This window comes from Zingiber officinale, chromosome 8B (assembly GCF_018446385.1).
Source record: "Zingiber officinale cultivar Zhangliang chromosome 8B, Zo_v1.1, whole genome shotgun sequence".
NCBI lineage: Eukaryota > Viridiplantae > Streptophyta > Magnoliopsida > Zingiberales > Zingiberaceae > Zingiber > Zingiber officinale.
In genome coordinates, this window is record NC_056001.1 from 70,718,301 (window position 1) to 70,742,592 (window position 24,292).

At 34.7% G+C, this 24,292-nt stretch overlaps 1 protein-coding gene across 3 annotated transcripts; it reads right to left on the reverse strand.

Moving 5' to 3' along the window:
• Nucleotides 1-1,976: 1,976 nt before the first annotated feature.
• On the reverse strand, nucleotides 1,977-20,278 carry LOC122014796 (DNA-directed RNA polymerase III subunit 1-like). 3 transcript variants are annotated; one of them, XM_042571224.1, is made up of 27 exons: nucleotides 19,668-20,278; nucleotides 19,446-19,575; nucleotides 19,146-19,295; nucleotides 18,362-18,518; nucleotides 16,385-16,563; nucleotides 16,194-16,306; nucleotides 15,974-16,073; nucleotides 10,733-10,933; nucleotides 10,489-10,637; nucleotides 10,263-10,404; nucleotides 10,015-10,155; nucleotides 8,940-9,128; nucleotides 8,486-8,678; nucleotides 8,023-8,116; nucleotides 6,589-6,823; nucleotides 6,092-6,283; nucleotides 5,917-6,015; nucleotides 5,013-5,216; nucleotides 4,645-4,920; nucleotides 4,204-4,351; nucleotides 3,809-3,960; nucleotides 3,538-3,693; nucleotides 3,344-3,460; nucleotides 3,143-3,210; nucleotides 2,593-2,797; nucleotides 2,331-2,533; nucleotides 1,977-2,212 (listed from the first exon to the last, which is right to left on the reverse strand). In XM_042571224.1, exons 1-27 carry the CDS (start codon nucleotides 19,736-19,738, stop codon nucleotides 2,161-2,163), a joined length of 4,116 nt encoding a protein of 1,371 aa, XP_042427158.1. In that variant the 5' UTR covers nucleotides 19,739-20,278; the 3' UTR covers nucleotides 1,977-2,160. The 3 variants fall into 3 exon arrangements, with proteins under 3 accessions (XP_042427158.1, XP_042427159.1, XP_042427160.1); XM_042571225.1 differs by lacking the exon at nucleotides 19,668-20,278 and having other exon boundaries at nucleotides 19,146-19,288; nucleotides 19,446-19,581; XM_042571226.1 differs by lacking the exons at nucleotides 16,385-16,563; nucleotides 19,146-19,295; nucleotides 19,446-19,575; nucleotides 19,668-20,278 and having other exon boundaries at nucleotides 18,362-18,498.
• Nucleotides 20,279-24,292: the final 4,014 nt, after the last annotated feature.

A 24,292-nucleotide genomic window follows, 5' to 3' on the forward strand; every position in this document is an offset into this window, starting at 1 on the left:
ATGAAATGATCTTAGATAGATAACTTGACATGCTCGATTGGTCACTTGCCTGCTTCTCTCGTCCAGCCGTTTGCTCACCCGGCCGCTCGGTTTTTCTACCCAGCCTACTGAACACTCGCTCGACCGCTCGGTTGTTCTGCCCGCTCGATCACACGCTCACTCGACCGCTCATTCGCTCGGCCTTTTCGTTCGCTCGACTGCATGCCCATCCGACTACTCACTCGCTCGGCCTCTCGGTCCGCTCGATTGTACGCTCACTCGCCCGGCCGCTCGCTCAGTCCGCTCAGCTGAACACTTGCTCGGCCTGTCTCTCTGACGCTCGCCCTCTCGACACTGTGCAATCTGCACTTGGTAAGAACCAACCCCCGCCGACAGCCTAAGATTATCAGCTCAGGTCATTTCAACAGATAAGTTGAATTTAATTTTATGTATTTAAATTCGGCTAATTTTCTATAATCTTCGGGAGATTATATTGTTTGTCCAACAAATTGGTCACAGCTTTCTCCTGTAGTGGTGATTTCTGCAACTGGAAGTATATTTTCAGCTTGATAAGTTGAATGCTAAGTGTTTGTATTTTCTTTTTCTTGTGATTTTATTCATTATTTCATTAAGGATAAATTTCTATGGATTTAGGATCATATGCATTACAACTTATGGATCATATCTCGATGAACTTGGGATAATATGTTTTTAGATGCATTTCAAAACTTGATATTGCTAGATACTAATGGTGAAGATCTTGAACCTTCTGGAAGAACCTCAGCTGCTGAAACTGAATTGCACGATGATACATTCAATTCACAGGAAGCACCTCCTGCATTACTAGTTTTTGAGAAAGAATCTTCTCAAGTGTCGAGAGGAATCTATGTGCCAACAACTGTTGAAGAAAGTGAAATACATGATACCTTAAATTCTAGTAGAAAAACAATGGACGAAGCTTTAATGCCATCACTTGAAGAGGACAAGCATGTGTATGATAAAGACATTTCTATATCATCTAGTGATTTGACATACCCGTCAACCTTGTTGGAGGTGATTCCAAGTGTTGATGAGAGGCCCCAGAATGGTGTTGTAAATTTTGATAGAGTTCCTACCCCATTCTTGTTAGCATCAGCCAAGGAAGATGAGAAGCTCAACCAAGTTCATGAAACTACTAACGCAAAGCTTCCACCAGTCTCACCATTGCCAATGGAAAGGCCTAAGAGTGATTTGACTACACTGACTTCAGAAACTGAGAACCCAACAAGGAAGGCTCACTCAGCAATCATTAGGCCGAATGACCCCCTGATTGAGTCTATTGCATCTCATGATAAAAGCAAGGTACAAAATAATAAGGATCCTCTCAATGCAACATATGCTTTTTCCATCATTCTTTTAAGACATTGAGACCATGAAGTTTGAAGATAAACTCTATGAGCTAGTCAAATTTTCTTGTTCTTAGAATTACAACCATATTGTGGATTTCCCTTTGCAGCCTTCAGCCTGAAACCTACAGTAGTACCCTCAATGAAGGGTGGCCCTCCCACCATGAATCTGCTGTCATTTTGTCACCATCATATAGCCTCTGCTAAACTACACCTTCCACAGGCATGTGCTGGAAGCGACGAGGATGACGACGACAAAAAATATATATATATAAGGCAAAAAAAATTATTTGCATTATTAAAAATTCTCTATTTTAAAATTTAATTAATATTGCAAATAGTGGCAACCATGAAGCCAATTAAGGCCAAAACGTGTGAGCCTCTTCCTTCGACTCTCCTCATTGTTTAGTTTGTTGAGTTTCTTTGCTTTCAGTATTGTGTTCCTTGAGAAATACTCCAAATTACAAATGAAATGAAACCTAATTTTAGGCAAATTGTATAGTGATCGAATGGCATGGGAGATCTTTTAGCAAGTTTAGAATGCAAGAATGGATCTAGATTAGATGTGGACAATTCATATTGAAGTTTCAAATAGTTGTAGACGAACCGAGATGAGTGAAATTGAGCATTCTTACAAGTTCAATAAGATATTAATCCGGTAAATAGATATAATGCATTCTTATCGAGTCAAAAAGAAGTATACAAAATTTCGATATCCCAGCTATGAAAAATAATGTACATTTAACATATCTTTAGTAGTGCATGGATGAACTCGAATGCCGCTTGACTAAAACTCTCAGCTTAAAATTGGATCAGGTGCATACTTCAATTCAGGAAGATTGTCAACTCTGCCATGAGAATGTCAACGTCTCGTTAGAGCAAGGTTTCCACGAGTAACTAAAGCATATTGCAAGTATGAAAAAATGACACAACTGATGATGCCTAGGTCATATTGAAGTGATGTACCTTTGTCTAACTCTAAGTATTCCGGTACCGAGCTGCATGGGGATGCCCATTATGATACACTCGCTCACGCCTTCTATTTGATCGTCCCGGCCAGCATAGGAAGCATTGAACAAGTGCTCAGCGGTTTTCTCAAACGATGCAAGCATCAACACACTTTCTTTCATCTTCGAAATGCCAAATCTCGTAATCCCGAGAACTTCACCCTGTTATGAAAAAATCAATACTCATGCATTGAACAGGAAGATTCTATCAGATTTGTTACCTTGTATGTCATAAGATCTGCCAGAAGCATCATGTGGCGAAGATCGATACTCATGCCGTGACTGTTCATGGTAAATTTAATTTCATTGATGATGCTCGTCCTCGATGCTTCAATTCCAAGCGTCCGCACAACTTCCATAACATGGTTACTCGTCGTTTTTCTTCCATCAATTCCCAGGGTACCCATGACTCCTAAAAGGTTCGTCCTGAACACCAACACATACAACAAGAGATATTAGAACCTGTAAGATAAACAACTATATATTTTCATCGTATTTGTTTTATCAAGGATTGACCATTGTAAAAGAGGCTTGCATGTTTTGGTGAATTTTTCAATTTGAATTACAATACGACGACAACAACAATTAAACATTTATTCTACTAAGTGAGGTTGGTTATATAGATTCTCCTATACCATTGGGCTCGATCCTCTACTATATCGTCATATATATTTAAATGAATTTTATCCTTTCAATTGTTGCTAACTAAGTCTTTAATTTGAATTGCAATATACAAACAATTGATAAGAGAATAGAAGTGTGCATACTGACCCTTCAACCACCAGGCTGTGTACATTTTTCTCTTCACGGATAATTGCTCGATCGACAGATGGAAAGCCCTGAGAAAGAAATGCAATGCCTTGTACCTTAACTTTAAGGCAAACAATTAAAAGATCCATAGAACTTCCATAAAGAAGTCTATCGAACTAAATGAAACTTCAAATGACAATAAAAACGGCTTATGCTATTTACCTTCACGACGACCTTGGGAAGCATGGATTTTAAATTGTGTAGTGCAGACTGGAACTTTATTCTATCGACTTCTGGGGGAAATATTTTCAACCTGTCATGCCCTACACTGTGTACATGCTGTTGCGAAAAAATAGAATGACAAAGACTGAGAATGAAGAGCCAATAATTTTCAAAAAACAATGAGAATACTTGACCTGTTCTTTTAGCTTTATTTTTGGATGACCGAGGATGGAATGACGCACAGATTCAGCAGAGATTCCCATATGTAATGCTTCAATTAGGTCCATGTCAAGTTTTATCGATATACATTGTTGACCTGGTTTCAGCACAACCTTGATCGCTCTAGCAACCTTTATGATAACAATAGGATCAGTATCTATAAAATTCTTCCATAAAAAAAAGATGGAATCAGTTTTTCCTAGATCTCGTCTTCACTTTAACTGAAGTACATAGTAAGAAAAATACCTCCCCTAAGGTTGTTTTCTCTATTTTGCTTTTCACGATGCGTGCAGAAAAGACATTTTCTTCATTTTCAAGCACAGCAGTAATGATCGGTGTGCTTATGTTTTTGGATGCATTTATTATTTCCTTGATACGTGGAACGCCAAGTGTGACATCTGATGCTCAGTCAAGAAATAACTTCTATATGATATGTCGATGTTGATGTGAAAGGAATGAGTAATGTGAATATTAAACAGAAAGTGAGAGAGTTGCATCTACAAAGGGAGAAAGGGTCTCATATGGGTTAACATACAAATCAAGAATATGAACTAAATATTGAAAGGACAAAAATGAAAATTGGGCATGCATATTAGACATAAACCGATCAACAGTTTTAACATAATATCATTAAAGGATACTCATGCTGGCAACTCCAGCAAAGTGAAAGGTTTTTAATGTCATTTGTGTCCCTGGCTCTCCAATGCTTTGGGCTCCAATCGCACCGATTGATGCTCCGGCTTCAACTCTTTTTGAATGATAGCGTGATATACATGTCTCTAGAAAAACCTGTAGCAAATAATAAAAGGATTCCAAACATGTTAAAGTTTGAAGATAGGGAATATTATGTAGCATTCGATATGAGATAACAATTACGCCAGTATATATGGGACATGATAAAAGATAAACCTAGTAGTTAATAATCCTACTGACTCTAATACTCTTAACCGAATGTTTTGAGTCATTTATATGATTCCCTGTAAGTTTTAAAAGCAAACATGAAATTATTTATTAATAAATTGGGGGGAAAAAGTAAAAAAAACTTTGTTTAAATCTTCAAGATCATCTAGAAACAATCAAACCTCCAGCTGTCTAGGAGAAATTCCTGATATATTAGCAGCAACATTTTCCAATGCACCGGCACATTTCTCCCCTACAACCGCTTCATTGAGTTGAAGCGCTTTCCTTGTGTATTCCCAAGCAGTGACACGCTTCTGGACAAAATCAGACAACGATCTTTTGAAGCAATCAGAGCAACCACCCTCAGGTGACATATCGTGCTTTGCCAATCTGTCGTCCACAAAATTTGAAATTTCGGTTGGAGATAACATGTTTTTTTCTCTAGGAGGACAAGTTGCCTGTAATTCAGAAGATAACAATCGGTTCTGCAGATGTTTGTATTAAAAAAACCGGGACAAAAAAAACTGCATTCAAATGCTGAACTACTAACCATAATCTTCATAAATAATTGATCCATATTTAAGGGAATGCCGTCTTTGCCTTCCATCTTTGCTGGATCCATGCCATCACCTCCATAAAGAAACTGTACTACACCTCCACTAGCATTGCGCACTGTCTGATCGTAATAAATGGACAGATCTTCCAAGCCTTTCATCAATCTCCGGGACATGTACCCAGTTTCTGCTGTTTTTACCTATTATGCAACAGATAATTAAATATGTGATAAAAGTAAAGAAACTAGTATTTGTAAAAAAAATCTGTGTGAAACAGTAGAAATTCAAAAGCAGATACAAAATGAGATTTCATTGTTCTGGCATTCTATGTTTGGTGGAGTAAGCTAGAAATTTATCAAATTCATTTCCTTGTGAAAGAAAGACAGAAAGAGAAGACAGTAATATTCTATTGTCATTAAAGATCTCCAAACAGAAGAATTAGGACATCAATACAGACAATGATTATTCCAATTAAGGTAGGAATTTTTTTTAACTGGGTTAATAATTTTTGTGACAATGATTTTAACAATTAGGGTACAAATCATATATATTTATGACGTAATAATTTTGTAATTTGGTTAACATGATTTAACTTATAATGCATGATCTGAAACTTCACCAAAAAAAGATTCATGATACACATCATAATTTGACAACCTTGATTGTAAATTTCCAAAAAGTGGAAAAGGATGGTTCTTCTCACATGAAAATTGAAGTACTGAATTGTTAATTTATCCAGGGTTTGCCTATGTTTTGCATGAAAATTCCTAGTGGATTAAAAGATGCACAGCACTACTGATACTCAAACTAAACAAGTGTAAAAATGCAATGAAAAATATTGAACACTTAGAACAACTTTTAGAAATAAAAAATGTAAATGTCATTGGGAGTGATCCATACTGCTGTGTCCACAAGACCTTCTCGTCCACCCATCGTATGGAAGAAGAATTCCGTAGCCGTCAAGCCAGTGTAAAATGAATTAGCAACAAAGCCTTTAGCCTATAATACAAAAAAAAAATGTACACAGATTTCAGAGACATGGTTCAGAGAATAAGAATATTATCAGTAAACTTACAGAAGGAGTCTTTGAATTAATAGTGAAGTGTGGAAGAGTGCGATGTATAAATCCATCTGGAGCACGACGACCTCCAACTGATTGTTGACCAACACATGCTACCATCTGGCTGATATTGATTGGGGAACCTTTAGAACCACACTGTGACATAATCAAGGGACTGTTTCTCCAGTGGAGTTCATTCATACAAACCTGAAGTCAAAGGATAAGTAAGAAACTAGCGTGCATGTTATATATTCAAAAAGCTTCTAAAGCCGAAAACTAATGGAGGTAGACTTAGATACAGTAAGAAATTTCTCTAAATTAACTACAATAGTAATTTGAAAACACAGCAATATATGTTGAACCTAAAAAACCACATTGATCTTCTTTAGTTCATAGATAACATATTACAAGGAAAAAGACCTGAGAATAACAAACAGATAAGTACAAAATGCTAAATGTCCTGCAAAGGAATAAGAAATAAAAGAGTGATTAATAAATAACAGTGCACTTACATTTCCAGCAGTAGTTCGAATTTCGTTCAATACTTCTGTTATACTAAGTTCCAAAGTCTGAGCTGCATTGCAACCAGGATGCAGAGTAAGTTTTCCTTTGCTGTATAAAGAAATAAGGTCATAGCATTCTCTATATCCATCATCAATTTTTTTCTTCTTTTGCTGATTGAGATCATCTCCTGGCTGGACATCATCAATGCCAATTGAAAATCCATGGTTCCCTATGAACCTGGCACTGGATACTCCAATATAGATAGTTGAACAAAATTAGTAAAATAAGATATCAAAGCCATCTGGGGCATATCAGTGTTTGCATATATTATAATGAAATTAGAGTTGCATAAAGCATAACTATGATTGCAACAATTTAATATTGATAATAGTCAGTTACACATAAATAATAAAGTAAAATGAATTTCAAGGATTTAAGAGACAGATTAACAGCCAGGGTAAGTAAATTGTTGCAAACCTCGAAATCTTTGATCACCAAAGGAAGAAAGGAAACATTGAACAGTTATCTAAATATCTTTTCAAAAGGGAGATTCACACCATCAATGATAGAGGGAATGAATGCAATGGAAAAGAACAAAAATCTGGTCATTATACAAAACCTAAAGATATTGTATTAGTTAGGTGTAAAATAGTTCATAGCTAAAACTATAAAATAGATGGTTCACTTGAAAGGTGTAAGATATAATGAGAGATATGTAGCAAAAGGTCACCTACAGACACCAATGAGGTAGACTATTAAGAGACTCTTCCTCACGTGACTTAAATGAATATTGTTCAAATCTTTTTTCCCCGCAATTTGATTTGACAAATGTATCTTTCAATGGATATTTAAAAGAGTGCCAAAATTTAGCACCGGTGACGGAAGGAGGAGGTGAAGAAGAAAAAGAAGAGGTGACATCTACATACTTAGAGGAACTATTAAGTGATTTCATTCCTTCCCTAGTAGATGGAAGTTGTTCGACACTGCAGCTCTTCCAGAGTTGTTCATCAGTTCAAGAAACACTCAGCTGAGAAAATCATAACAAAGCTGTATTACAAGTTGGCAGTCCTGAGTAGATGGTTGCAAGTCATTGGCGTCTAGTGGAGTTGTAATAAGTCATTGTAGAACTTAAAGATGCTCCTTCGCTTGTAAAAGATGTTCATAAATTGTGCAAAGTTGTTCCAAGGCAGTCCATAGAAGAAGGTATTTCGAGTCATCTCAGTCACAAAAGAACTCTGTGGAAAGCTCATACATCTTGAAAGAAAAACCCTAATTTCGATCTTGTGAGACTGTGAGAAACTGGATACAATAATAAGAATATTAGTTTACAGAAGATGCGAGTTAATTTTCTCCTCATGATTCCATCATTATCCCACAAAAATCATAGTTAGATGAAAAAAGAGTGCATGACTTGAATGACACAAGGGGAAAAAATATATTACCTTAACTTAGCCAATCGATTCATACAACTTGCAGCAGCATGAGAATTATAGTCTCTTAGGAGAACAGAGAATAAGCCATCCTTGTTACCATTTCCTTCAAAAAAAAACTTAAATTTTGTCATATGGAAGTCGGAAGACAGTTAAATCATAATATATAAACTTTGTAAAGCAGCCAAAGTAACTATTTCTTTATTAACAAATATTCAACTAATGAAAATTGTATCCGTAATATAATCCTGAAAGAACTTGAATTGACTCTTGCTTCATGCCAACTGGCAAACCCTTTTGCAGACCTAACCGCACAATGCATCAGGGTTTAATCTAGACACTACGATGGCTTCTTACAGGATTCTTGAAAACACAAAAGTGCAAGATAAGACAAACTAAGAACTGGATCCTTGTCAACCATAAAAGAGTAGCACATATCATTTCTCCTTAAAAGAGGAAGTTTAAAGTTGCTCACCTAGAGTAACCTTCCCTAGTTGCCCACTTATAAGCTCACTGTTACGAAAATATACATATCCATCGCTGGGACACATGGTCTCATATTTTTTATATATTTTCTCTTTGACTATAAGATTAACAAACACCTTTGTGTGTGCATTAGGACGCACAAGAACATTGAAAAGTTGCTTCCCAGTCCATAGTTCAACAGGCTGCAAAGAATGGAGAAATATATTAAAATGGTACCCACATATTAATAAAATTAATTGGACAAGCTAGGGCAAAGCAATCAACTTAGAAAAGTAAACGTCCAAAACAACTCATAAAAGGATTGCAGTAAGATAGTTGAAGAGGGGAAAAGGCTGACGCTAAAATGAGAAAGCCCTATGTTTTCCAACTGAAGTAGTAAATGAAATCAAGTGACAGTCGTAGTGAAGTAGTTGTTGCATCCAAAACTACAGCTTAAGCAAGACCTTCATAATGGCTGGTGTAGGCAAATCAACAGACTCCATAGCATCACCAATGTAGGAGCACATTAGAGAGAATGTAGCTCGATCATAGAAGGTATCTTTCCGTGTAATCAGATATGATGATGTCAGGAAATCCTGGGTGGAAGCAACTAATATCTCCCCATTCTTTGGAGTGCACAAGTTATTTTGCACCTGTGAAGCAGCATGATAAAGCTTCAACAACATTCTTTAAAAAAGATAAAACGAGTATAATATTGTAATAGCAGACAAATGGATTTCTAACTAGCGTGCACATTAACAAAAATAAAAATATCAGTAAGGCAATGAGCATAACAACACAAGGTTACGCCATCTCAATGTCAACAATGTGCAGCATGTTCTTCTAAAACTAAGGTTAGAAAGAATAGAATAATTGACATGTCACACTCATCAAGCTACCTTCAATCAACATTAGCTGCTTAGCTGAGTTAGAATCTAACCAGCATTGCAATTGGCTTAATATTCATACAGGTGAAAAAAAAAACAGACGTGTGACAATTTTTCAGTGAGAAATAATTGTGCCACTAGTACACAAGCTGTTTCATTATCACAGGAAAATATCTTAGGATGCATCTGCTTCATGAATTTTCTTTTTCAATTTACCTTTTCCATAAAAAGAGATTGTGGAAATGAAAAATAAAATTAAATGAACAAGTTTGTCATCACCTTTTTAAACTTTTCAAAGTAATGAATAATACTTTCTCCCTTAAAAAGGATGATAAATCACTCCCAGAAACAGTTTACTTGTGCACCTATACTCTTGGATATTGTATAGTAAGTAGTAACCATATTTTTCATAAACAAGTTTCCTTTTTGTTGAGAAAAGAAAAATGAAAGCCTATAAAAAAATTTTGATACAAATGCAGCCTCATATGCCAACAAATACATTAAATTTTACAGTGATGGTAAAATGTAAAAAAAAAAAGACACTACAATGACTAATCCTCGGCCCTAGAGCAACAAAAAAAAGGCACAAATGAAATTCTGAGTTAAAAAAAATATATATTTAGCTACAACAGAGTGACTGAAACCAAAATACCCCCATAAGCATAAGAGCTTCAGTGCGTGCTTCTTCTGTTTGAGGAACATGTAAATTCATCTCATCACCATCAAAATCAGCATTGTAAGGGTTGCAAACAGATTCATTAAATCTCAACGTTCTCCAAGGCATTACCCTTGCCTGCATTCATAGAAAGACAGGGAAAAAAATGAAACAGCACTCCAAACACATATCATTGGCATAATATGTAGTACTAATGGAGATGAATTGTCGATATATGTGCATACCCTGTGGCACATAATTGACATCCTATGCAGACTTGGTTGCCGGTTAAAAAGAATAACATCTCCATCTTCCAAATGCCTTTCCACTATAAAACCATATTTTAGTTCACTAGCTGCAGTTTTCTTGTCCACATATCGTAAATGCCTGCATGATAGTTATTCTTGAATAAGTTGTAGTCAATAATCTTACTCAACTTATTTTAGGGCAATCCAATAACTAACAACTTACTGTCTGGTTCCATCTGGTAGTAAAATAAAATTTGCCCCTGGGTATTTGTCAGGTCCATTGCCTATTCGTTGTCTCAACTTTTCTATGTTATGAGCAGAAACCCGTTCTGGAAAAGTTAATTTCTTTGCCATAAGCATAGGAATTGCAACCTAAAATACAATCAGAGCAATTGATTGATGTGAGAAAGGCAACTATACTAAAACATTTTGGATCAGTAAAGATCTCAAAAACTTAAAAAGCTTACCTCAGTAATTTTCAAATTTGGATCTGGAGAAATGACAGTTCTTCCAGTAAATTCAGTACGTTTTCCAGACAAGTTACCACGAAAACGCCCTTGCTTTCCTTTAAGCCTCTGAACAAGACCACGATTTTTTGAATTTAAAACTGAAGGGGCTTCACTGTTAACATATTCGACAACTTGATTTTGAAGGGCATCCCACAACTCCTGAATGAAAGAAAGAAAGAAAGGATTCAACCAAGAGTAACAAGACAAGACCAGTATAACCATAGAATCAAAGGTGTGGAATCTCTCTAAGCAGAAAGAAAATTTCATTAGAAGAAAAATGAAAATATATTGTTACCATAGATTGAAAGAAAGAAACTAATGAATTGGAAAACTTGTAGATTGAAGATCAAATAATTGAACAAGGTTTTACTCTACATAAATCTCAAATGATGGAACATATTCTGTTTAGCATGCATAAAAAATGAGTAAAACATGTGAAAGTATCAAGAAAATTGGCGTCCTTGAGCAGAAATATTTCTATAAAATTGATGACCAATACAGGAACAAATAGTGAAAACTTCTAACACAAGTGTGTCATGATCCTAGGGGTGCCGAGGTTTCGGTCCCGAACCGGAACTACAATTTCGGTACTGTATCGTGGTATGCCTACATAATTTAGATAATTATTAAATATAAAATATATTAACTAAAAATAAAAAATTTAATCTAAATTAAGCCTATCTAAATTATCTCAATTATAACTAGGAGTTTATTAAAATTATTAACATAAGTTATTTAATTAAACCTAAGTTAAAACCTTTTGCCCCCGACCCCCACAAATTCTGCACCGCCAGTGACTGCAAGCCCACGCGAAGCGTCCGTAGGGGCCTTGGGGCACGCCAGTGCCGTGGTCGGAACAAAATGTTTCACCCATATCGAGCAAAACGACACGAGATTTTAAACTATGGATGAAATAATAATCTACAACTCCTATAACATCATTTGCCACTATCTTCTTAATTCAAAAATGCCTTTGCTGAGGCAGCTTGCTATAAATATTAGTTTAAATACTAAAGGTTTGGGTTTGGAAATCGGTAAAGTTATAGATTATTAAATAAAAGGATGGTTTTCTAAGCCACCAAATGGTGTAGCTTTTACTTACAGATTTTTCAAATAGTGGATATGGATACGGCAAAGGAGTTGCGGCGAGCTATAACTTTTTCCATTGGCCTTTTATATGAACCAAGAGATCAAAATGTTGCTCGCTATAAATCTTATTTTAAATTAGTAAAGGTCTGGCTTTGGAAATTGGTAAAGTCCAAGATTATTAAAAAAAAATGAATGGGTTTCTAGGCAATCAAATGGTAGCTAGCTTTCACTTTCTAGATTTTTCTAATAGTGGATATGGATACAGCAAAGGAGTTGGGGTATAACCTTTTCCATTAGCCTTTTATATGAACCAATTGATTGAGTGCATTCAGTTATTGAAAAACAAAACTAGTGCATAACATGATGTTTTATATGCTAGAGATAAGACAGTTGTCCTTGTCCTTGATTTGAGCTTATGAACAAGGCATTCTCTCATAGAGAATAGTCTGAGAGCTATGTTGCATAGATACATGTACGGGTATTGTATCAAATATAATACAGATGCAGTGATAAGGCAAATTTTGAAAATATGACACGATATATATATATATATATATATAGTATTAAAAATTAAAAATTATAGAGATAGAAAGTCATAATCATCATTCATAGTATCCATTGCAAATAAAAAACATAATCAATCATCAGATTCATCACTAAATCATGACAAGTCATCCATATCGGTCTCATCACCAACACTGCCTTCATCAGTAAATAAGACTGCCTCCAATTCAGGTTCAAGACAAATTTGCAATTTCAAGGATAGGAGCAGCACCCTCCATGTCCATGGAATCAAATGCATCCGCTCCAACATCCCACATCTTACTTTCTCCTTCGCTATTATGTGGGCTCCTCCTAGATAAAAGACAAGATTGTAGTAAACATAACACCAAATCTTCAATTTTTTGTGGTGTTATCTTGCTCCTCTTCAATGAGTGTATGAAATTGTAGATGCTCAAATTTCTCTCACAACAAGAAGAAGAAGAAGAAGGAGGAGGTTGCCCAAGTAATTTTAAAGCTAAATTTTGAAGGGTTGGTACAGAAGCACCATGGATAACTCATCTTTAAAAATCCAACCCCATCTTTTTCCTCTGCAAACAAGAATCATCCACAACATTACCTAATCAAGAAACAATAATATTGTTACTTGGACAAAAGTTGCGGAGGAAAAGTCCAAGCAACACTCTTCTTCCTTCCTATCTCTTTCACTATTGGCAATTTCAAAAAGAAAAATAGAAAGAATAAATGGTGATAACATACCTGTGGGCTTTGGAGCTTGGGCGGCACAGCGGCGGTGTGGCGGCTACCGACGAGTTTCTGATGGAGATAGAGATGAAGTCGTGCGATGATGAGAGGAAGAAAGCCGATGAATTTTTCTATCAAGACATAGGGCTAGGGCTAATGGGCTATTAAGCCCAATTAGTTTTTAGCTATTTCTTAATTAGTCCCCCAAAGTTCAATTTCTTTCGATTTGACCCCTTAAACTTTTAATTTTTGCAATTCCACCCAAACGTATTGGAAAAACGTATCCCTCCCATGTCCAAGATGTATCCCTCTCGTGTCCAAGGCGTATCCGACAGGCCAAACCAACAAAAATTCAACGATACCAATTTTGTCGTATCCAACACGTGTATCGACGTATCATACTTGTATCATATCCATATCCAATACTTCAAAAAAAAAAATCAAAGTATCCACGCTACGTAGCCTGAGAGTCATGCAAGCATTTGAAAATTAGTATCATTGTTCTAGATGAATTTGAAACACTGACATTTCCTATTGAATAGTCCATGGTTCACAAGCCCCTCACTGATCATGGAATGTATGGCAAGTTTGGTGCAATGGAATTGGAATGAGAATGGAGTGGAATACAATGGCAATTGGAATAAAAATAATAATAATTCTTATGTTTGGTCACTAATTGAATAAAAATTAAATGATTCAAGGATGAATTGTATATGGTGAAAAAGATACAAATAAGTTTCAATAAACCTAGTCCATATAGTTGAACAGCTTGATCAGAGATGCTCAATCATCTTGGCATGCACAATCAAGCCAATACACCCAACCAACTGGTCACCCTACCTAATTCCGGCTAACTAGGTCATAGTTATTAAAAGTGATCGCCTCACTGCGCCTTGGCACAAGGAGTAGCCAAGCGAGCCTCTTGCGCCTCGTCGCCTTAGCGTGTACTTTGTGAGAGGCACCAGGCGTACTTAAGGTGCTTGGTCTTACAACATCGATGAAGATTGAACTATACAAATCTGAAACATCCGGTGATGATGATAATGATATGATTGAGAAAGATGATCAAGATTTTGATGATTTAGATAATTGAAATTTTTTTTAATTTGAATTATGTGTAGGATTTAGGATTTAGGGTTTAGAGTTTAGGTGCAATGGTAAAGTTGTTGCCATGTGACCAAAAGGTCACGGGTTCGAATCCTGAAAACAGTCTCTTGCAAAAAGGCACAAGGTAAGGATGCGTACAATGGATCCTTCCCTGGGACCCCGCATGGCGGGAGCTTTGTGCACTGGACTGCCCTTTTTTAATTATGTGTATAACGTATTTATTTACTAGTGAATTTTATATTTATATTATTGTTCAATATTTTATCCACTATAGTTTTGTTAGTGAAATATATTAGTAGAAATTCCCTATATATATATATATATATCCAAAGCGCCTTACTTTGGTAAGGCATGCGCCTCACCTTATGTATTGCGCCTCAGACCCCACGGCACTTATGCTCTTTTAGGCACCTCACGCCTTAAATAACTATGAACTAGGCCAAGAAAGCAAGTTGAACTGCAAATGACCTTGTGAGATAAGTCAATAATTCAATAAACATGGTCAGACCTACTAACTATGTCAACGTGACTAATTGGCATGTCTAACACATCTTGCCTTGGCCAACCCAGTCTAGGCTGAATGATCCGCTCACATAGTAAGGTACACTCAACTTGGCCCAAATTGCCCAGCCTAATCAATCACAAGTGGGAGCAATTGACAATGTGAGATTAACTGTCAATCAGTTCGCACAAGTCGCCAAACCCAAGCAGCTCAAATGACTGGATCAGCTCATTAGACCCACCTAGCAGCTAGGCCAACGGAGTCACATAGTCACAAAACACATACTATTACAGGTGGAATGCTCATTGCTCTAATATTATGGAATAAAATCAATTATTCATGTGGAATGGTCATTCCAATACTAAAATAACCGATAAATAGAATAATACAATTATGCTAAGACAATGTCATTAACCTCATTGTACCTAACAAATGCAACTTCAGTTCATTGTTGAAGTTGCAATTTTGAGTCGAAATACAAACTCTACAATGAGGAACCTATCTTATATTGGCTCCTCCCTGTTATTGACTTAACTTGAGCGAATTTGGATATGCATAATGTACAGCCTAAACATTTTCCTTTTGTGTGAACTTCACAAAGAAATAGGAACAACCTGTTTTCATACGCATAGATGAATATTAAAGCATGTAGGGCATTGATCCTTGGAGTTGGTCTGTCTATTCTCTGCCTCCAGCACACTAAATTGTTGTGAGCTCTTGCATTACTCAGGATGAGAGAAGTGATTTTGATTTCAATTCTATTGAATTTTCTTTACCAAACTAATTTGGTCCTTTTAAAGTGCCTAAAGTTTCATTAGCAAATTGTCTGATTTCTCACAACTCTTTTCATTTATTTTTAAGTAAAACCTGTATATTTCATCACTCTTAAAATAGTAATCTTGGGCTCATCTATATTGGTCAAAAAGAAAAATAAAAAAAAATCTTGAATATAAATTGATAAGAATTAAGTTGTTGTTATCAATCTAGATTCTCACCTTCCATAATAAAATATATTTAATACAAAGAGAAGCAATAACTTTGGAGGAAAAAATAAGGTTGGTGAGAAAACTTCCAATGAAATTGGAACATGCTCTTGGCCTTCATTCAACTTACCTAAGCCTCATGAACTAGGCTAAATCTCATACATACATAAAAGAAAGAAAATTGAACTGAGACAACTGACTCTGCATGATCTCAAACTACTAAACTACCAAAGAATTAAATAAAAATAGAGTAAAATGTGGACAAACACTCACCAAACATTTGAATGGAGGCACAGCACCTTCAAGATCCTCTCGAAGAACAGAATTGGTGTTAATAATACCTTTCAGAATGATAGTAATACTGTCCTCGTTGCTGAAATGCACATAAAAAGTTCCAGTTATGATCATAACAAGGTGAACAGCATGACAAAGAAGTAAGAGAGTTGCAGTAAAATGCATCCAACATAAAAAGGAAAACAGGTCATATGCAGACCTTGAAGCACCAGCATCCACTAAAGCAGAAGGACGGATGCTCACAGGTGGTATAGCAATATTTGTCACAATAAATTTCTCAGGTCTATCAGACATATTAAGCAATTCACAATCCTGCAGCACAGGGTGAAAATTTAGAGAACCAATTTTCATCAAAAAGCATAATTTTTCATCTTGAAAATAAGCATCTACCTCATCAAGCATTTTTTTGAAAAGAGAGAGTACAATAATAGGACTTAGAAGGTGTGCAATGTGCAAAGATTTGCTACTGATGTGAGACATTGCAGCAATAACTTCATCTTTGCTTCCATCAATAGTTCTTGAAAAATCATGAGCAATGGCTAATGAAGATTTTGTTTTTTTAACAACACCTACATTATAAGAAATAAATAAACAAGCATCTCAGAATAGCACGAAGATAACACACTGTATGTGTTAATTTCAAACTTGTATATCAAGGATGATGCATGTATCAACTCCAAACATAAATATCAAGATTGATGTATAAATTTCAAATGTTATCAAGCGTAGTGTGTCTATCAATTACTGCATCATCACCATTGTACCCCATCCCTCTTCTCTTCAGTAATCCTTCCATTTTACGGAGATTGGATCCTCTATTTTAGGTGATCTTCCACCTTTGTGTTGCCACAACATTGGGGGAGGATTGGAAAGGTTTTAATCAAGGTTTAAAATTTTGACCCATGCAGAGGTTTTGGTCCTGGACCGGAATGATACAATTTCGGTACCGTATCGTGTCGTGCCGATATAATTTCAGTATTTTTTAAATATACAATATATTAATTTAAAAATAAAATATTTAACATAAATATTTAAAAAATAAACAATATAAAAAATAATCTTTAAAAAAAGGAAAAGACATGAAAACAGATAAATAAATAAATACAAATTTTATTATAATTTTAAAATTAAAATAAATGATATATAAAATTAATTAGATAATTTTATTAGGGTTTAATAAAGCATCTTTAGATTATCTCCATCGTAGCTAAGAGTTGATTAAAAGAATTAACCTAAGTTTAATTAAAAAAAAAATCCGAAATTCGACATCACTCGCGAGCTCGCGCAACTTTAGCACTATCGTGGGGTTGCGTGACCCCTTAGCCATGGCCACGAGGATCGCGTGACTCCTCTGGCGGGACCGCGATGATCGTGCAACCCCTTTGCAGTGGCCGCAGGTCGCATGGCGCCTCTGCGGCGACAACGGAAGGGTTATGCAACCCCTCCGCTGTTGTTGCATGGTCGAGCGACCCCTCCGTTACGGTCATGGGGTTGCTCAACATGTCGCAGTCGTTGCGGGTCTGGTGTCGGAGTCGTGCCAGTGCCGGTCGCCGAGCGGAACGAGATGTTTCGCCCGTTTCGATCGTTTTGGCACAGCGCTTTAAACCATGGTTTTAATACAGAGTGGCCTTAAGAGAGAAGGTAGAAGAGGAGAATTATAAAGATTAAAAAAGGATATTGTTGTCTTTTTGTTCTATTCAAGTTATTCATCCTCCAAAGCAAATAGGTGAATGGAAGGATGAGTGAGTGGATCTTTCTATTCAGTCATTCGCCCTAGTAAACAATCCCCTAGGTGTAACAATAATTATGTAAATAAATTATGATTTTACAATATATGTAACTGCATATGTATTATATTGAGTAATATTATACGTTGACTATGAAATTGATATATTTGTGCAAGAAACTGGTCAGTACTGATACCCTTCTGTTCCTACTAGAGATCAAAATTAGTATTGAAATCAAAATTTAATTTTTTATTTTTTTTAAATGTAAGATTAGATATTGGTTTTTTCAATTTGAAGTTAGAGGATAAAAGCTAAGAACAATTGAAGATAAACTTGAGATGATGTGTAAACGTGGGTAGGTAAAATGTTTGTAAGAAGGGGCAACATTCTAATCAGAGTGAGATAAACTTGCAATATGTACTAGCACCTAAGGAGGGGATGGGGAAATAATATGGTTCTGCGACAAAAGAACATGGAACCAAATTCACCGTATTTCTGTTTGAAGATACTAAAATAACAAACATAAAAATGTATGAAAACTAGGATAATAAAACTTTACCAAAAATGAAAGTTGAAAATGATGCTCATTTTAAAAGGGAATAGATGAGACAAACAATAATAACAGCACAGTTTTACTAACCATTTTTACTTCCACACCATGGACAAATAGAAAGTTTGCACCTGTCTCTGATTTTCGTCATAAGGGCATTTTTCATAGCTACATCAGCTTTAGGATTCCTCATCTTTTTCAAATAGGTCTTACGATCATCCTCCACAAGAAGAATTCGACTACAGGCCTGATAACATGATTAAAGTAGCAAGATAAGTCCAGAATCCTAAGAGCTAAGACAGGATTCTCACATGTGTTGAAGTCATAATTCTAGCACCATGAAATTTAGAATGAGGGCTCCAAATCATTTGTTTGCTTGTTTAAACAACCTACCAAATGCATCCTTCGGATGAAAATTAAGCAGCTCAATACATATAAAATGCATTTGGATTTGATCACTAATGGTGAGTAGTAAACAATCATTTTGAACAACTAATAAAAAAATGTTTACAAGGCCAACATTCTTTTTGCTAATAATATGGCCTAGATCAACCACTAAGAAGAGCACTAAATTTATTCAAGCCATATTATTATCAATATATTCTTTAGTATCTATGAGCAGAGTAGATCAAATACATGATCCTCAATCGAAAATACCATGATTGACTTTAAATTGATAGAATTTAGGACATGATTAACTTTAAATTGATAGAATTGAGGACCTAATTATGCAGACACGAGATTCAAGCTAAACATTACAAACATGTATATGCTTATGCAATTGAGGATGAAAAAACAATTATGAAAACTATATTCTTGTTAGTTGTAAATACTTATGTTCTTGATTTTTTAAAAAAAAAATAAAAAGGAGTACCTTGCATATGCACTTCAAAATATTCAGTATAGAATTGAAAAAGCCAACATTAAAAACAGGAAGCGTCAACTTTAGATATCCAAAATGTCCAGGACACTCGGAGAAATTGCCATGGCATGTAGTACAAACTCCAGCCTTGTTTGCTGCACCCTACATTTTACATTTAGTAAGTAATACTCAAAATCAGAATGTTTTAGCAATTCAACATGCTTAACAATGTACATTGCAGTGCACTCCACATAAAGCACAGTGTAGAACTAAAAATACCAAACAAAATGCTTTCCAGGCGAAAAAGGATACCATGCGAGGATCAAGTAGTCCATTCTGAACAGGCCTCAAATCGGCACCATAGATTCTATTATTCCAAACCTGGACTTCTGCTGAATTCTTAATTTCCTCGCCAGATAACGCACTAAACCTAATACTCTGTCTGCGCAAATCAAAATAAACAGTTAAGACAACCCAATTCGGAGCAAAAAAACAAACTTTTCCATGAACTGAAACTATGCCCTAAAAGCATACATCCGCCGAGGCCCCATGTCCTCATTGTATAGTTCTTTTGTGCACCGTAGCTTCTCCTCCCTCCGCGCCATCGCAGAGTTAAGAAGGCCGGAGCAATTTCTCTGGATTAATAGATTATCAGCGCAGACACAAACGTGGGAATAAAAAAGCGCTTGCTTTAAAATGGTTTAGGTTCTTTCCTTCGAGGCGGCTTCGTGTAGCGCCAGAAGTAACGGTTCCTGCTGAATGATCGGACTAATTCTTTCCGCGGCTCAACCGTCAACCGGCTCTCAGCGAATCAATCCCAGTCACCTGATAGCCGGCGTTGAAGTTGGATGTTCAAAGTCGAAGTCGATAGGAATCGGAAGGAGGAGGGGAGGCGACGTCCCAAGTCTTAGGTCGCTGGGAGTAGAGAGAGATTAACGCGGCATGGTCGAATTGCTGGGAGTCCGGAGAGAGTAAGGTGTCAAGCGAGTTCAAGGGGAGATGAGAGTGGAGGTGAGGGCGCCGATCACCGGAGGAGATGAGGTCCGGCGAAATCGGAGGCTTTCGAGAAAATGGTGACGCGATAGAGTCGGCAGGGCTCCCCGTGCGAACTGCAAGGGTTTAAGGGCTCTCGAGTTTTTTTGCATCGGTGCAACGTGGAACGTCCCGGTATAAAACCTACTATTCTCTCCCCGATTAAAAAAAATCTTCATATAACTTTTAATAAATCATATATTTTTATTTATTATTTTTTTATTTAATATCTCTATATAATTTTCATTTAATAATTTAATTAATTATAATCTTAAATTTAACCTATTTATAATTATTAAATTAATTAATTTATGATTTTTAATTTAATTATATTTATAATTTTTATTTAATATTTAATTAACTTGTGAATTTTAATTTAATTAGAATTTTTTTTTGCTTATCTCGAACCTATTTATATTTAAAAGAAAAAATACCACTTTAATTATTACTATCAATTTATGAAATAAATATTAAAATTAAATATTTCATAAAATAATTTATTTTTTAAATTATTTTGAAAAGGTCAACATGTAGAAAAAAACTCCCTCTAATTGAAGAAGTGATTTTATGGTTATAGATTCGCTTCTTCAACTTATTTTTTTTATATTAAAATATATTTTTAATATTTGTTAAAAAAAATTAAATATTGGCTCATTGAACAGGTTTAACGGTTAAATTTAATTTTTTAATTTTTAAAAAAATCTATAAATATATGATTGATTTCATTTTTTTCATTTATCTCATCATTTTCTTCGCTTTCTTCTTATTATTCAACTCTCTAATTCTTTCGACCATGAAAATATCTTAATTTATTTCAAATGACTAAAAATCCAGATCAATCTATGCCGCAAATTCTTGAGAAATGAATTGACGAAAGATGCGGAGGATATAAATAAATAAAGAATGCTCACAACAAACGGTATGTTAAGGAGCTCAAAGTTCTTTCAGTAAAATACTGAGAAGAAGGTTTTTGAATCGGATCGTGAAGTTGGACATGCTCGTCTATTAAATGATTACTTATCTGATGATTCGGTATATCTTGATAACATATTCTGACGTTGATCCCAAATGCAAAATGAGTTATTCCTTTATATACTCGATGCCGTGAAAAATCATTCAAAATATTTTTAATAGAAGGTCGATACAACGAGGAAAAAATGTTTGTCGCCACTTCAGAAATGCACAATGATTATCCATCAATTGACGTATGGAGCCCTGACATGTTGGATAATTTTGATTGTATGCATTAGTAATGGAAAAATTGCTCTATCGCTTAGAAAGGCATGTTTACTTGGGGAGATCATGGCATCCCAACAATTATACTTGAAACCATCATATCTTCCGCATCCCAACAATTATACTTTAAACCATCGTATCTTCGGACTTGTGGATATGACAAGCCTTTTTTTTTTATTGCAAGGTCATGTAATGACGTGCTTAACAAATCACCTTTATTCAAGAACATCTTACAAGGGAATGCACCTAAGGTTAATTTTACGGTTAACAATATAATATATAAAAGGATACTATCTGACTGATAGAATCTATCCAAAATGAGCTACTTTCGTCAAGAGAGGTTTCCATGTCCCCAAGATCCCAAAAGAAAAATATTTAAGGAATGATAGGAGGTCGTGAGAAAGGATGTCGAGTGGACATTTGGGGTGCTCCGATCCCGATGGACAATGATAAAAGGTCTAGGACGATTTTGGCGCAAGGATAATTTGAAGGATATTATGTATACCTGTATTATTTTGCATAACGTGATTATTGAGAATGAGAGAGATGTAGTAATCAATTGGTCGGACGATGAAGGAGATCCACCATCATAAATATTTCAAAGCTCCACCCAAGAATTCCAAGAATACATTCGAAAAAATTACGAGTTACATGATATTCAACTACATCATCAACTTCAAGCCGACTTGGTTGAGTATATTTGGACACACTACTATTGTAATCAACGAAAAAATAATTTATTAATTACGATATATGTACTGTAATATTTATGTATTTTTTTAATTATTAATGTAATAATTTATGAGATTTTTTACTTTTAACGTGGCGCGATATGACAATGAAGGAACTCTCCAAGAGCTCCAACCATATGGATGCTCTTATTAATTATTGGCTCCGAACTAAAAAACTCTAAACCTCACCGGTACAATTATAAAAGTTTTTTTTTTTTGAGATTTTTAAACTCTACAAACATTTGACAAAACTTCCATTGGAGATGCTCTAAGGCTGCAGCATTTATTTAAAAATACATATAAAAAGTGTTATGTAAAAAAATAATCTTAAAATGGAATAATTTTTAAATAAATTCAAAATTATTTTATAAAAAAGTAATTTAAATCAAAAATGAAATCCGTATTTCAAATTTTTACCACAAAATGTTCTTACTCCATTTTACATTTCCATCAAAATTTAACTAATTATAAAATAATAATAATAAATTCTCTAATTATTTAGAATTTATAGTAAATTTTAATTATAAAACTCAGTGGAAAAGATAAATTATAAATGATAATATATAAAAATTCTCAGTAGTAACAAAATTAAAAGTACTAAATATATCTTGACTTTTGATTTTAGTATCCAGTTGCAAAAAATAAAATAAAATCGTCATCTTACTAGGCCTTCAAGATGGCCCACACATGGCCGGACTCATATGGGGGTCAATGCCCACTATTTTTTTAACATAAAATGATTAATATATATTTAATAAAATAAATTTATTTTATACAGCCAACAAATTACAAAAGTTTATTTTCAATGCTTTTCAAAACTGACAGCCTCTTTCCTAAAAAAAAAAAAAAAATCATCTCCTCCTTTAGTTTGACTTATAAAATACACATTTTCCCTTACTTTCTTCTTCTGTTTTTGCCTTTCGATTTTGATATTTTAGAAACATTTATCATATTTGTTTATGGTTCTTTATAAGTTAATGGTTAATTTGATACTTTTGAGTTTTTATTTATTTGATAATAAGAATTTTAAATATTTCAATTGTTTTAGAGTATTGATTATTAAATGATTGTATCATGAATTATTATTAAAAAATAAAGATTGCAAAGGTTAATTGTAAGTCACATTTGAATCAATAATAATGTTTTAACTTTTATTCTGATCTTTGTAGTTGATATAAATTATATTTTATGATTTTATAAGAATTGTGTTCTAAATAAAATTTCTAGGTCAGTCCTTAACTCCACGCACTCTAAAATGGATAACTCATTAGGATTTATTTAGCCTTAATCAAACGGACTTCTTAAACATAAAACATGATATTTTACATATATATTTTTTGACTATTAATATTTTAGTATTTTATGTGTTTGTTTGTCAAACTTCGTAATAATGTTTTGAACAAAATATTAAAATAAGTGATTAGAGTTTTGACAAAAAAAAAAAAACAAACAAACAAAAAACTTCATAATAATGTCGGGTAAAAATCAACAGAGCATCTCAAGTTACAAGCCTCGGTATTTTTATTTTTAAAAAAAAATCAAAAGGAAACCTCATCATATATTTTATCCTCGTAACTATTACAACGTATAAAAATTACTACCGAATAATTATTACAATATTATTTCTTATTTCTAGCGTTATTATAATAGTTACGATTAACTACTATAACGTATAAAACCTATTATGTAGTTGCTAAACTCCCATAGTATAGCCGAATTGATCACTATTGTAAGAGTTTTGAAGATAAAAAGGTGTCTCTTTTTCTTCATCTTCCTCTTTTATGAAAGACCATTTATCTTCCTCCTTTATGAGCAACATTATTGATGCTTACCTTTATATAAAAGGTGTCCAAGGAATTGACAGAAGAGGCGGTGAGCAAGCAATCGACAAAGAAGAACATATCTATGTAAGATTTGGTTTGTGAATCTTGAAGAGCTTTTTGATTCGTTCATGATTATTCTTCTGATGACAAGTTATTCTTCGATATTTTCTCTGAGCATTACTGTGAGTTTTACAGATTTTGTATTTTTGTACTTCATACTTTAGAAACAACAATAGTATCAAAGCTATAATGCTCAAGAAGAAAAACCCCTCACTAGAGATGAGATCCTTTGTCCCCAGATTCTCATGCCCCCATGCCCCTTTGCCGATCGGACGGA

Coding starts and splice junctions, on each gene's coding strand:
- LOC122014796 (XM_042571224.1), bottom strand. CDS start 19,738: ATGGCGCGGAGGGAGGAGAAGCTACGGTGCACAAAAGAACTATACAAT. Junction 6,016..6,091: donor TTAATTCAAAGACTCCTTCT/GTAAGTTTACTG, acceptor TTTGTATTATAG/GCTAAAGGCTTTGTTGCTAA. Junction 3,211..3,343: donor TTCCCAAGGTCGTCGTGAAG/GTAAATAGCATA, acceptor TTTCTTTCTCAG/GGCTTTCCATCTGTCGATCG.